At 34.4% G+C, this 14,794-nt stretch overlaps 1 protein-coding gene across 3 annotated transcripts in view; it reads right to left on the bottom strand.

The window, feature by feature from the left end:
* Nucleotides 1–14,794, bottom strand: part of ATRNL1 (attractin like 1) — a 739,265-nt gene that overhangs the window by 604,979 nt on the left and 119,492 nt on the right. For all 3 annotated transcript variants that reach the window (XM_058544074.1, XM_058544075.1, XM_058544076.1), the window contains one exon: nucleotides 2,704–2,858. In XM_058544074.1, the coding sequence (XP_058400057.1) occupies nucleotides 2,704–2,858 (155 nt within the window). The remainder of the gene's footprint in view (nucleotides 1–2,703; nucleotides 2,859–14,794) is intronic.

Below are 14,794 nucleotides of genomic sequence, written 5' to 3'. Positions count from 1 at the left end.
CTATGCAATAGTTGTATTTTATTTCCACAAAAATATACTCCATAAGGAAAACAATTATTTTGGAAGAATTTTCTGAAATATGAAAAATACTTTCCGAAGAAAATATTCCAACATCTGATGCTACAAACTCAGGAGAATAAATGCAGATGTCGGGGGGGGGCAGAGTTTATTGGGAACTGCATAGAAATAATCAAATGATATAAAATAAAACACTTTTATTCTTTGTTGAATTGTATGGTTGCTTTATGTTTTTATTGTTAGTGTTAGCACAGGGCAAAAAAAAATCCTATGTTAAAATATAAAACTGTTTAAAATATGTTATTCTTCCTCCAATCTGAACAATTTGCTTTAAAAATGAAACTGATATTTGCTTCCATTTTTCCACAGCATTAAGAAACATTACTAAACATAAGGTATCTAGTAATTTGTTGCCAAAATTAAGAACATGCAACGGACCCAACCAAACAGCATGGTGTGGTCAAGTGGAAAGATTACCACAAGCTGTAGCAGTTACAAAAGCTAGGTCTACCACTTACTACCTGCATGGCTTTGGGCAAGTTCCTTTTACTCTGGGTCTGCTTGGTATTCTGGAAATGAGTTTATTAACACCTTGTTACAAAGTTATTAGAGAGGTTAAAGTCCTTAGCATAGTATCTAGCTCTCAGAAGACACTTAACAAATAGTAGTAATTAGAATAATGATAATCCGTACTCTTTCTCTCTCTTTCTCTGCGAAACCAACACCTCTAATGATTTTTCACCTCAGTAAGCTTTTTTTTTTTTTTTTGTGAGGAAGATCAGCCCTGAGCTAACATCCATGCTAATCCTCCTCTTTTTGTTGAGGAAGACCGGCTCTGAGCTAACATCTATTGCCAATCCTCCTTTTTTCCCCCAAAGCCCCAGTGGATAGTTGTATGTCATAGTTGCACATCCTTCTAGTTGCTGTATGTGGGACACGGCCTCAGCATGGCCAGAGAAGCGGTGTGTTGGTGCGCACCTGGGATCCAAACCCGGGCTGCCAGTAGCAGAGCGCGTGCACTTAACCACTAAGCCACGGGGCCGGCCCAAAAAGTAAGCCTTTTTTGAAACATAAAACCTAAAATACGATAATCTTGAACAATATAGAAGAAATAAAAAGAAACTTTCAATATGTCAACTACAAAATAGCTCAACATTAATTTCTTCATTAAGGTATAGACATTGGGTGGAAAGTCTTTGAAGTATCTTTTGCCAAAGTTCAAATTCTCACTTCATGGATTTTTAACAATAACAACAAAAATTCTACACTTTTCCTAGGACTTATTCTTAGAAGGAAAACAAACAAACAAAACTTTCATTTACCTCCAGAGAAATAAGCTTACTGTCTCATCGCCATAGCCAAACAATCTGTTGACAGTCCCAGCCTGGCAATGACAGATCACAATAAGCCAGCCTAGATACAGTACTTCATTTAAACCATTTTTCAGGATCTCAGGCACTGATTTATAAGCCTTCTAGAAGCCGAGACAATCCCATTTTCGTTACGAATCATCACTTCAAATTATTATTTCAAAAAGGTAAAGATTTATTTAAAACCTAAAAATCCTAAAGACAGTGGATCTTTTTAAATGATTAATCACAGACAGATACTAATAGCTTAGAGATAAAAAGCACTCTTAACTTCATTACTAGGAACTTCCTTCCAAACAAACTTATAATAGTATAAAGATCAAAGTGCTTATTAATAGGCATAATTTTCTTTATATGCTGCCAACTTGAAATAATGTTCCAAAGTAGATTATGTACCTTTATGATATTTAAGAGCAAAAGTATACTTCTTACATCTATTAAATGTGTTATTCTTTGGTCTCTTTTGTTTTTATTTATCAAAATGTTTCTTAATAGCTTAAAATTAGTAGATTTATACTATCAGTAAAAGGTGCTCTTAAGTACTGGTAAATATATTTTAAATATCAGCTAGGTTTTATCTATAATATGATATATAGAGAAAAAAGGTTTTCATTACAATGATCTACTGGGTAGCTAAGTTGAGTATATCAATAAATACATTCATTTAATATTCAGAAATTGATAGGAATATAGATAGCATAATTAAAATTAAATGAATTGTATAGATGCACTATATTTCTGGTTCTCTGGAAAAGATTCTTTTTTTAGTTACTTCCATTCCTACGTATGTTCTGGATTCCATTTTGTCCCAACATCTTATTTCTTTAGCTCTACTGTCTCTGTATTTCTTTCTTTAGTTCTATCAGCTTCAGTAAGTATATCTGGTGTGTTTAATTTAAATGCAACTTTGCTCGTATTCACTAACTCTAAAATGCTTACATTCCTACTATTTGTAATTTACATAATTTGATAGTGCTCCATATCTACCCATTATCAAAACTAGTATGGTAACAGTCAAACACAATAGACTGATACAGTGCTCATGTAGGGATACAATACATAAAAGCCTTCAAAGAGGACATTCAAACCTAGATTTCTGAATTCCCCTGTCTCCACCACTAACTCACCTCAGTATGTCTGTTCTCCTAGCCCTACGCTACTACTATGCTGAAATTAAGAGAATTCCATTCATAATCTGTCACTGAATTTATCTCTAAAATGACATATACACATGCTGTCATGTAATGTATTTGAGAATCTCTACATGAAAAATTTCTGATAGTTCCTACTTTGTACAATCCTAACAGATACATACCTATGTCATATGCCAGGAAATCGGCAGAAAAACATTTTGCACCGTTACTCAAGGAAGTGTCATTATGGGTATTTCCTCCAAAAATAAGCATAGCTCCATTGATAAGAACAGCTGAATGAAGGTATCTGGCAAACCCACTTTCTTTCAAAATAGTCCTACAGGATAAAATTTAAAAATGTATTACAAAGGATAAAAAGACCTCCTTGAGGTTATATATATTATATAAAGGGTCTAATTTGCATATAGAATTTGCCTTGGAATTGTGCAAATAACATGCTTTTTTTTTTAACAACTCATAAATGGCCCCTAAACCTCAATATTTTTTAATAAATATTTTGAGAGTCACAGTATCTTAAAATGCTTTGAGGAAACACAATATTAAACACAATTGTTAATGATTTTATACTAACTTATATCTTGAATTTTTATTTCATTTATAAAAGTAGGAAACAAGTTTCCTTAAAACTAGAGGACCAATACACCATCAGTTTTAAATACCAAAGTAAATAAAAAGTAAAATATAACAAATTTATTCTAACCTATATTCAGTTAAAACCACACAACTCACATGGGTACCATGATACACTTGTTAACTTTTTAAGTATAACATCCATAAAAGTGCACATATCATAAGTCTAGAATTCAATGAATTTTCACAGGAGGAATACAATTAAATAACCAGCACCAAGATTTTTTTAAAAAAAGAATATTACCACTATTCTGATTCTAACAGCACAGATTTGTACTGTTGTCTTTGTACTTTACAAAATAGAATCATACAGTTTGTATTTATTTCTGTGTACATTCTTTTGCTCAAGATTGTTTTGAGATACAGTTGTCCCTTGGTATCTGAAGGGGATTGGTTCCAGGACCCCCACGGACACCAAAATCTGTGGATGCTCAAATCCCTTAGTTGGCCCTCCATATTCACAGGTTCTGCATTCATGGATTCAACTAACCACACACTGTAAACACAGAACACGATCCACAGTTGGCTGAATCGATGGATGTAGAACCCACGGATATGGAGGGCTGACTGTATACCCATATTATCGTGTATAACTGAAAATCCCAATGCATTTTTGAGAAACATTAAAATTAATATAAATGTTCTTTTAATTAAAGTGAACTCTGAAAGTACTATAAATATATGCTCACAATTATATTTCACCTGAAAGAACTGACACACAAGAAAGGTGTATGACAATATGAATCAATACTTTATAATACTCTAAATAAATCCCTGGTACAAACTAAAAATCAGAATGTAAACATAGTATATATAGTATAGTTAGTAAGGTATATGTAGTATCTCAAAAATCATCTATTATAATAGCAACTAATGCTTTAAGAACATGGAGCTGACTTCCAGAATGGCAATATGCAGAGTTCCACAAGCACTCTCCCCAGGGAAACAACTGTAATTGGTAAAAATTATAAAAAACAACCATTTAAGGCCTCAGAAAATTTTACTAAGAGCAAGAACAAGTAAAGAAATATTTACTCGAGAATACCTACTAAATTTCAGTAAGAACAGCAACAGTTTATGATATTTGACCCACTATCTGCTCCCATCCTTACACAAACACACACACAACCAGTTCAGCGAGACAGATATTCAACCCCAGGAGTGTGGAGCCAAGAACAGAGAGCTCCTTCATCCCTCAGCTCCTAGTCCAGGCCACTGATATCTAACCAGGAGCAGCAGACTGCCAATACTTCTCATGTCCCCCAGCTCTGGGTGGCAGAGGCTCTATTCAAGGAGAAAGCATGGGAAGTTGGAGTACTCACCCTCTACCTAGCCCCCATTCATAGGGTAGAAGCTATACACCAGGGATAGCAGGCTAACACAGGACCAAAAAGTCTTCACCCCACCTCACTCACAGGGCAGAGGTTACATGCCAAAACAAGCAAGCTGAGAAAAGCAAAGGCTACCATCCCCATCCAGTGCCCCGCACATAATGCAGTGGTGTCACTCCAAGGGGAACAGGCTACTAAGCCCACCTACAATTCCTAAGCATTGGCACAGAGGTTTTCTCCCACAAGGAGAGCCAGGTCAAGAAAAGGAGAGTTCCAAAGCTTTCCCAAAGGAACTGACTTTATTCGGAACAGGGTGGGAAACTTAAGGGCACTCTCAGAAACAATGTAGGTTTGGGTTGTAATTAAGAGATAGCTAGTAGCTCCATTGGGTTGTAATTAAGAGATAGCTAGTAGCTCCAACAGAACAATAAGCTAAAACATAGACCAGACAGAAGTTTACCAGAGAGAACCAGGGGAAAAGACAATGTAGGAGATGAAGATTTGGCCACCCTGAAATATCTCTCTTTACCTTGATTGTTTTCTCTGATGGACATTTGACCTCCCCCACTAACTGCCTAAAGAATTTGAGGTAGTAATTCCTTCCTGGAACAGAACTTCTGTTGGCTGTAATATAATGCAAAATAGATGTTACAATAGAAAAGGCAGCAACAAGCCCATCTTATCAGAAGTTCTGTCTCTCTGGCCACATTCTCTGGATGGCCCTGCGAGGAGTTGCCAGACAAACATTTACATTTATAAGGGAAATCTCCATTTGTAAAGGTATCTCCCTCTCTGTATTGGGAAGAGGGGGGATGACCTCATTTCTAGAAACTTATCAATGTGGAAAGTGGGGCCTTAAATCTGCGTAATAACCTTACCCTTGTTTACAGTGCTTTGTTGGTAATCTCCTGTAACTGACACCCCCAACCTCCAACATCCTCCTTTGTCTTTAGCTGAACATGGTATTTAGGACGAGAATTTCTGCTATTGTGTTGAGAAATGCAGTGTCCCTGCTTTCTCCCATGTATACATGTTATTAAACTTGGTATTATTTTCTCCTGCTAACCTGTCTTGTTAATTATTTGGCCAGCCATAAGAACCTTAAGGGAAAGGGCAGAGGGGGATTCTCCCTCTTCCCCCAACAACAGGTAATAAGAGCCCTACTGAGGTCGGAACCTCAAAGACTGGACTCAAAGACTACCCTTGAAAAATGACTGAAATTGAATTCAAATATACCACGGAACAATTTATGCCCCAGAGCATTGTTGAAAATAATAAAGCAATCAGTCAGCAATTAGTGAAGGCTACCAGATGGGTGTGATAAAAACAGAGGCAGATAGCTTAACAGAGAGCTCAGAGGAAAAAGTTCAAGACAGCCCTGCTAAAACTACTGCCATCCCAGGGTGAATGTGTGCATCCCCAGGTTGTGCCCTCTGAGGAGCAACATCAGAGGATGCATTTGGAGGAGGAAAGAGACCACTAAAAGAGTTCAGCCAAGTCACTGAACAAATAAAATAACAACAGTCCCAGAGAGGGAGGAAAAATCAGGATTCAGAGTTGCTACAATATATCATCTAAAATGTTCAGTTTTCAGGGGAAATTATGACATGCAATGAAATAGGAAAGTGTGAGGACCTGGATGTCAGATGAAGCAAAAAAGGCCTTTAAAGCAGCTATTATAAATATGTCAAAAACTTGAAGAAAACAAGGTTTAAAGAAGTAAAGGACACTATGACAACATTTTATAAAACATAAAATATCAACAAAGAGCTAGAAATTACATAAAAAATGGAAAATCTGGAGTTGAAAAGTATAATGATTAAATTTTACAATTTACTAGAGAAGCTCAACAGTAAATCTCAGCAGGCAGAAGAAATAATCAGTGAACTAGAAGATATATCAACAGAGATTCCGCAATCTGAAGAACAGAGAGGAAAATGAGAAATACAGAATACCATTAACAGCAACAACATACATTTACTGGGTATACTAGTGCAGAGGAGAAAGAGGTAAAAAATTTTTCAAAAAATAATGGCTGACAACTTCCCAAATTTGATGAGAAACATTAATATATACATCCAAGAAGCTCAATGAACTCCAAGTATGAAAAAACACAAAAAGATCCACACTCAGACATAAAATAGTAGAAATGTTGAAGGCCAAAGAGAAAGAGAAAATCCTGAAAGCAGCAAGAAAAAGATGGTTCTTTGCATACAAGATGACCCCAACAAGACAAATGGTTGACTTCTCATTATTAACAATAAAGGCCACAAGGCAGTGGAATAACTTATGCAAAGTGCTGAGTGAAAAAAAAAATGTCAGAATACAGAAAGTGACATCAACAAGATGGCGGAGTAAGAGTTTTCTACTCTTATCCTCCCACAGAAACAATGATTTTATCAACTGCCCAGAGACAACAGTACCTTTGTGGGAGACCAGAAGTCCAGCAGAGAAGTTCTAGCGCCACTTGAGACAAAAATTAGGAGAACAGAAGGGCTGAAGAGGGTAAGAAGAACAGTTTCACTTTATCACAGCACCCCTCCCCCAAGGCAACACAGCTCATGGCCAAGAGACCTTCAACCTGTAATTTCTCCCACTGTGAGAGCATAGTGAGTGCCTGGCTTCCATAGCCAAGCAGGATGATACCCAAGAGGACCACTTCTTTCTGACTCCATCCAGAACAATGAGGGGATTGGCAGAGGAGGAAAAAGAGGGCTCACAGCAACAGGAGCACAAAACTGAATAAAGAGTCAAGGTTTTCACTAACCACCTCATAACTCCACCAAAAGGCCCACTCAGGAACTGCACAGGATGCATCACCTGTAGATTCAGCCCAACTGGTACACACATATCCCCAGCAATCCATAAATCCCTCCCCCATGTAACTGGTAACCCACACACACCCCTGCAGACAGTACACTTGAGCTTCTACAGATCATGCACGAGCACACACAGATAGCTGGCTCAACTCTGTTGCACTGGTAGAAGGTGCATAACCTTGAACACTTCAGGCACTATTCTAGGGAAAATAAATGGGAGGCTCCCAGCACCCAGCCTGGCTTTGCAGGATGGAGAAAATATAATATTCAAAATATATAAAAATTCATAAAACTCAATAGAAAATAAGAACAATCCAATTAAAAAATGGGTAGAGCATCTGAACAGACATTTTTCCAAAGAAGATAAATACGGCTAACAGGTACATGAAAAAGTGCTCCACATGATTATTCATCAGGGAAATGCAAATCAAAACCACAATGAGATATCACTTCACACAAGTTAGAGTGGCCATTAACAAAAAGACAAGAAATAACAAATGTTAGTGAGGATGTGGAGAAAAGGAAACCCTTGGCACTGTTGATGGGAATGTAACGAATGTCACTTGGAAAACAGTATGGAGATTCCTCAAAAAAATTAAAAATAGAACTACCAAATGATCCAGCAATTTTCCTTCTAAGTATTTACCTGAAGGAAATGAAATAACTATCTCAAAAAGATATCTGCACCCCATGTTCACTGTAGCATTATATACAATAGCCAAAACATGGAAACAACCTAAGTGTCCGTCAATGGACGAACAGATAAAGAAGACGTGGTGTATATACACGGGGAATTTATTCAGCCATAAAAAAGGAAAGGGAATTTATTCAGCCATTTGCGACAAAATGGATGGACCTTCAGAACATTATGCTAAGTAAAATAAATCATACAAAGGCAAATACTGTATGATCTCACTTATATTTAGATTCTACGTCTAAAAAAAATCTCATAGATATGGAGAAGAGATTGATGGTTGCCAAAGGCAGGTAATAAGAGGTGGGCAAAATGGGTAAAGGCGGCCAAAACGTACAAACTTCCAGTTATAAGACAAATAAGTCCTGGAGATGTAATGTACAGCATGGTGATTATAGTTAACAACACTGTATTGTACATTTAAAAGTTGCCAAGACAGTAGACCTTAAAAGTTCTCATCACAAGAAAAAATAATTTGTAACTATGCGTGGTGATGGATGTTAACTAAACTTATTATGATAACCATTTCACTATATATATATATATATACATCAAATCATTATGTTATACACCTAAAACCAAGACAATATTATATGTCAATAATATTTCAATTTAAAAATAATAAATAAATAGATGAATAAATAAATAAAATTTAAAAGAGATAAATGCTAGTGAGAGTGTGGAGAAAAGAGACTCTTGTACACTCTTGGTGGGAATGTAAATGGTATATCATTTGGAATACATTTGGAATACAGTATCCTCAAAAGATTAAAAATTGAACTACCAAGAACTATCACGTGATCCAGCAATCCCACTTCTAGGTATATATCCAAAAGAAATGAAATCAGTATTTCAAAGGTATATCTGCACCCCTCTATTCACTGCAGCCTATTCACATTAGCTGAGATATGGAAACAACCTAAGTGTCTGTCAACAGATGAATGGATAAAGAAAACATAATATGTATATAATGCGTAATATATATTAATATATATAATATTATTTAGCCTTAAGAAAGCAGGAAATCCTGCCATTTGTGACAACATGGATGGAGGACACTATGCTAACTGAAATAAGCCAGACACAGAAAGACAAATACTGTATGATATAATTTATATGTGGAATCTAAAAAAGTCAAACTCATAAACGCACAGAGTAGAATGTTGGTTGCCAGGGGCTGGGAGATGGGGAAATGAAGAGATGTAGGTCAAAATGTACAAGTTTTATGCAGGATAAATAAGTTACGGAGATCTAATGTACAGCATGGTTACTATAGTTAATAATACTGTATTGTATACTTAAAATTTGCTAAGACAGTACATCTTAAGTATTCTCACCATACATGCCAAAAAACATGGTAACTACGTAATATGATGACTATGTTAATTAGCTTGACTGTGGTAATCATTCCACAGTGCATATGTGTATCAAAACATCACATTATACACTTTAAATATATACAATTTCTATTTGTCGATTATACCTCAAGAAAGCTAGAAAAAATGTCAACCAAGAATCTTACATTCATAAAACTATATTTCAAAAATAAAGACAAAGACATTACCAGGTGAACAAAAACTAATAAATTTGTTGGTAGGAGATTTTTCTCACAAGATACTAAAGGAAGTTGTTCAGTCTTAGATAAGTGATTCCAATCCAGAGTGCTAGCAAAGCAGTTATGTAATTATAAAACAAAGTATGAATACATATTTCTTCTCCTTTCTTTTCCTAATAAATTTGAAAAGCAATTGTTATAAAACAATACATATATAATTGTATTGTTGGGCCTATAACATATAGAAATGTAATATATTTGACAATAACAGCACAAAGGAAGGGATGGATGGAAGCAAAGCTCTGTTGAAGGAAGGAAATGATGCCAAATAGTAACTCAAATCAACAGGAACGCATGAAAAAAAGTACACAAAAATATTCAAGAACAAGGTTAACATAACAAATATATATTGCTCTCAGTCTCTTTAAAAGATATAAAATTTATATAAAGAAATAAGTATAACAATATATTGTAGAGTTCGCTTCACATATGGACGTTATATAATTATAATACCACAAAGAAAAGATAGAAGAGGGAATAGAGCTATGTAAGAGTAATGTTTCTATATTTCACTGGAATCAAACCTGAAGTATATTCTGATAAGTTAAGATATATAATAAGTCCTAGAACCAACACTAAGAAAGTAACTAAAATAATTGTATTTTTAAAAAATTAAAGGAATTAAAATGTTATAATAGAAAATATTTACTTAATGCAAAAAAAGCAATAAAAAGAAATAGAGTAACAAAAAGACATGAGAGATTTTAAAAAGAGTAAAGACATATATTCAAAGAGTAAAGACATATATTCAACTATATCAAAAATAACGTTAAATTAAAGGTATTAAATACACAAATAAAAGGCAAAGACTGTGAGACAGGATAAAAAAATAGGTATCAACTATATGCTCTCTACAGGAGACACTTTACATTAGAAATATATTAAAAGAAAAAGGATAGAAAAAGATATCATGCAGACAATGAACATAAGAAAGCTGGAGTGGCTATAAAAATATCAAACAAAATAGACATTAAAACAAAAATGTTCCTAGACTTCAATAGTGATATTTTATATTGATAAAAGTGTCAGTCCATCAGGAAGATACAGCAATTTCAAACATATACAACTTTACAACAGAGCCCCCTCCAAAAATGAAGCAAAAACTCAGAGAATTGGAGAGAAACAGATAAATCAATAATAATAGTAGCAAACTTCAATACCCACTTTCAAAAATGGATAGAACAACTTGTGATAAATAAGGAAATAGAAGACCTGAGTAATACCATAAACCAACTAGACCTAAAAGACATATATAGAATACTATAGCCAACAACACCAAAATACACATTCTTATCAAGTGCACATGGAACATTCTTTAAGATAGATCATACACTAGATCATAAAATAAACGTCAATAAATTTGAAAGGATTGAAATCATACAAAGTATACTCTCTGACCACAATGGAATGAAATTAGAAATCAATAATAGTTACTTGGGAAAAATCACAAATATGTGGAAATGAAACAACACACTTTAAAATACCTGGTGGGCCAAAGAAAAAATCACAAGCATATTAGAAAATACCTTGAGATGAGTGAAAATGAAGATAAGACATATCAAAACATATGGAATACACCAAAAGCAGTAACTTAGAGGGAATTTATAGTTGTAGACATATTTATTTAAAGAGTAGAAACATGTAAATCCAATAGCTTAAACTTCCACCCTAAGACACTGGAAAAAAGGGCAAACCAAGCCTACGACAAGAAGAACAAAGGAAATAAAGATTAGAACAGAAAATAATGTAATATAGAATAGAAAAACAATAGAGGAAATCAATAAAGCCAAAAGTTCTTTCTCTGAAAAGATCAAAAAGTTGGCAAACCCTTAGCTACAGTGAACAAGAAAAAAAAGAGAGAAAACTCAAATTATAAAAATCAGGAATGAAAGAAGGAACATTACCAATTTTACAGGAATAAACACATGATAATGCAATACTAAACAACTGTAAGCCTTTATGAAACTTACAAACAACAGTACGAAATAAGCAGTCCTAGAAAGATACAAACTACCAAAACTGACACAAGAAAATCTGAATAGACCTATAAAAAATAAATTGATTGAAGAGGAATTTTAAAACTTTCCACAAAGAAAAGTAAGTGTCAGATGTCTTCACTGGTAAATTCTACAAAATATTTAAAGAAGAGCAATGTGAATTCTTCACAAATGCTTCAAAAATACAGAATAGGATGGGACACCACTCAACTCATTCTAGGAAGACAATATAACTCTGATACCTAAACCAGACAAGGATATCACAAGAAAAAAAATACTACAGACTAATATATTTTATGAATATAGACACAAATATCCTCAACAAAAAACTAGCAAATCAAAACCAGCAATATGTAAAAAGGATCATATACCATGACAAGCAGAATTTATCCCAGGAATGCATGCTTAGTTTAACATCTGAAAATCAACAAATGTAATACACTATATTAATAGAATGAAGAAAAAAACCAAAGGATCATCTTTTTCTCAATGATCATCCAATCCATGAAAATGGGATATTCTTACATTTACTTAGGCCATCTTTAATTTCTTTCCTCAATATTTTTCTAGTTTTCACAATATAAGTTTTATACTTGTTTTGTTAAATTTATTCCTAAATATATTATTCATTTTGATATTATTATAAATTGAATTATTTTATTATTTCTATTTTAGGATTTTTTATTGTTAGTGTACAGAAATACAATTGATTTTTGTATATTGTTTTTTTATCCTCCAAACTTGCTAAACTCATGTATTAGTTCTAATGGCTTTTTGCGGATTCATTAGAATTTCTATACACAAGATCATGCCACCTGCAAATAGCGAGAGTTTTACTTCTTTGTTTTCAATCTGAATGCCTTTTATTTCATTTTCTTGCCAATTTCCCTGCCTATAACCTCTAGTTGAATAGAAGTAGCAAGAACAGACATCCTTGTCTTGTTCCTGATTATGTGGGAAAACATTTAGTGTTTCGCCATTTACTATGATGTTATCTGCTGCTGTTTTTTTTTTGCAAAGAAGATTAACCCTGAGCTAACGTCCGTAGCCAATCCCCCTCTTTTTGTTGAGGAAGATTGACCCTGGGCTGACATCCGTGCCCATCTTCCTCTACTTTATATGGGATGCCTCCACAGCATGGCTTGACAAGTGGTGTGTTGGTCCGTGCCCAGGATCCAAACCTGCGAACCCTGGGCCACCGAAGCGGAACACACAAACTTAACCACCACGCCACTGCGCCAGCCCAGCTGTGTTTTTTTTTGTAGATATCCTTTGTATTAGTTTTCTACAGCTGCCATAACAAATTCCACAAACTGTGTAACTTAAAACAATGGAGATGTATTCTTTCACAGATCTGGGGGCAAGAAATCCAAAACCAAAGTGTAAGCAGGGCCATGGCCCCTCCAGAGGTGTCAGGAGAAATTCCTTTCTTTGCTTCTTCCAGCTTTTGGTTGCTATCGGTATTCCTGGACTTGGGGCTGAATCACTCCAATCTCTGCCTCCACAATTATATTACCTGTTCCTCTTTGTATGTCTCTTATAAGGACACTTGTCATTGGATTTAGGTCCACTGCATAATTCAGGGTGATCTCCTCATCTCAAGATCCTTAATTTAATTACATCTACAAAAACACTTTTCCCAAATAAAGTAACATTCACAGATTCCAGGGATTAGGACATGGATGTACTCTTGTGGGCTGAGGAACCATCCAGTCTTTATCAGGTTGAGGAAGTTCTCTTTCTTCTCTTTTTTGTTGAGTGTTTTTATCATGATGGGGGTGCTGGTTTTTGTCAAAAGCTTTTTCTGCAAAAGTTTTTGTTAAAAGCTTTGTTAAAAGCCGTTAGAACTAATAAATGAGTTTAGCAAGTTTGGAGGATAAAAGAACAATATACAAAAATCAGTTATATTTCTATACACTAACAATAAAAAATCCTAAAAAAGAAATAAGAAAACAATTCAATTTATAATATCAAAAAGAATAATATATTTAGGAATAAATTTAACAAAACAAGTATAAAACTTATACTGTGAAAACTAGAAAAATATTGAGGAAAGAAATTAAAAATGGCCTAAGTAAATGTAAGAATATCCCATTTTAATGGATTGGAAAACTAAATATTGTTAAAATGACCATACTCTCAAAGTGATCTACAGATTCAACTCACTCTCTATAAAAATCTCAGCTGGATTTTTTTTTTTAATTGACAAACTGATCCTAAAATTCATGTGGAAATTCAAGGCACCAGAATAGCCAATTCAAAGAAAGGAAAGAATACTCTTTCCAACAAACGGTGCTAGGACAACTGGATATCTACATGTAAAAGAAAGAAATTGAACCCCTCCCTCACAATATACACAAAAACTAACTCAAAATGGATAAAAGGCCTAAATTTAAGAGGTATAAGTATAAAACTTTTAGAAGAAAATAGAGAAGTAAATATTCCTGGCCTTGGGTTAGGCAATGAATTCTTAGATATGACATCAAAAGCATGAGTGACAAAACATATAATAGATAAATTGGACTTCATCAAAAATACTTTTTTGAGCTTCAACGGACACTGTCAATAAAGTGAAAAACAACACACAGAATGGGAGAAAATATTTTCAAATCATATATCTGATAAAGGACTTGTACCCAGAAGATATAAAGAACTCTTATAACTCAATAATAAACAGACAAAAATCAAATTAAATAATAGGCAAAGAATCTGAATAGATATTTCTTCAAAGGAACTATATAAATGGCCACTAAACACATGAAAAGATGCTCAACATGAATAGCCATTATAGAAACACAAATCAAAACTATAACAAGATACCACTTCAGAACCACTAGGGCTGCTATAATCAAAATGAGGGACAGTAACAAGTGTTGGCAAGAATGTGGAGAAATCGGATTCCTCATACATTGCTGGTGGGAATGTAAAATGGTACAGCCCTTTGGAAATCAGTCTGGCAGTTCCTCAAAAGTTTAAACATAGAGTAACTATATGAGCTCACAAATCCACTCCTAAATATATACCCAAGAGAAATGAAAACTTATCTCCACACAAAAACTTATACACAAATGTTCATAGAAGCTTTAGTAACAACAGCTAAAAAGTGGAATCCATCCAAATTTCCATCAACTGATGAATGGATAAATAAAATGTGGTATATCCATAC

Source organism: Diceros bicornis, chromosome 6 (genome assembly GCF_020826845.1).
Source record: "Diceros bicornis minor isolate mBicDic1 chromosome 6, mDicBic1.mat.cur, whole genome shotgun sequence".
Classification (NCBI taxonomy): domain Eukaryota; kingdom Metazoa; phylum Chordata; class Mammalia; order Perissodactyla; family Rhinocerotidae; genus Diceros; species Diceros bicornis.
This window is presented reverse-complemented; position numbering and strand designations above follow the sequence as displayed.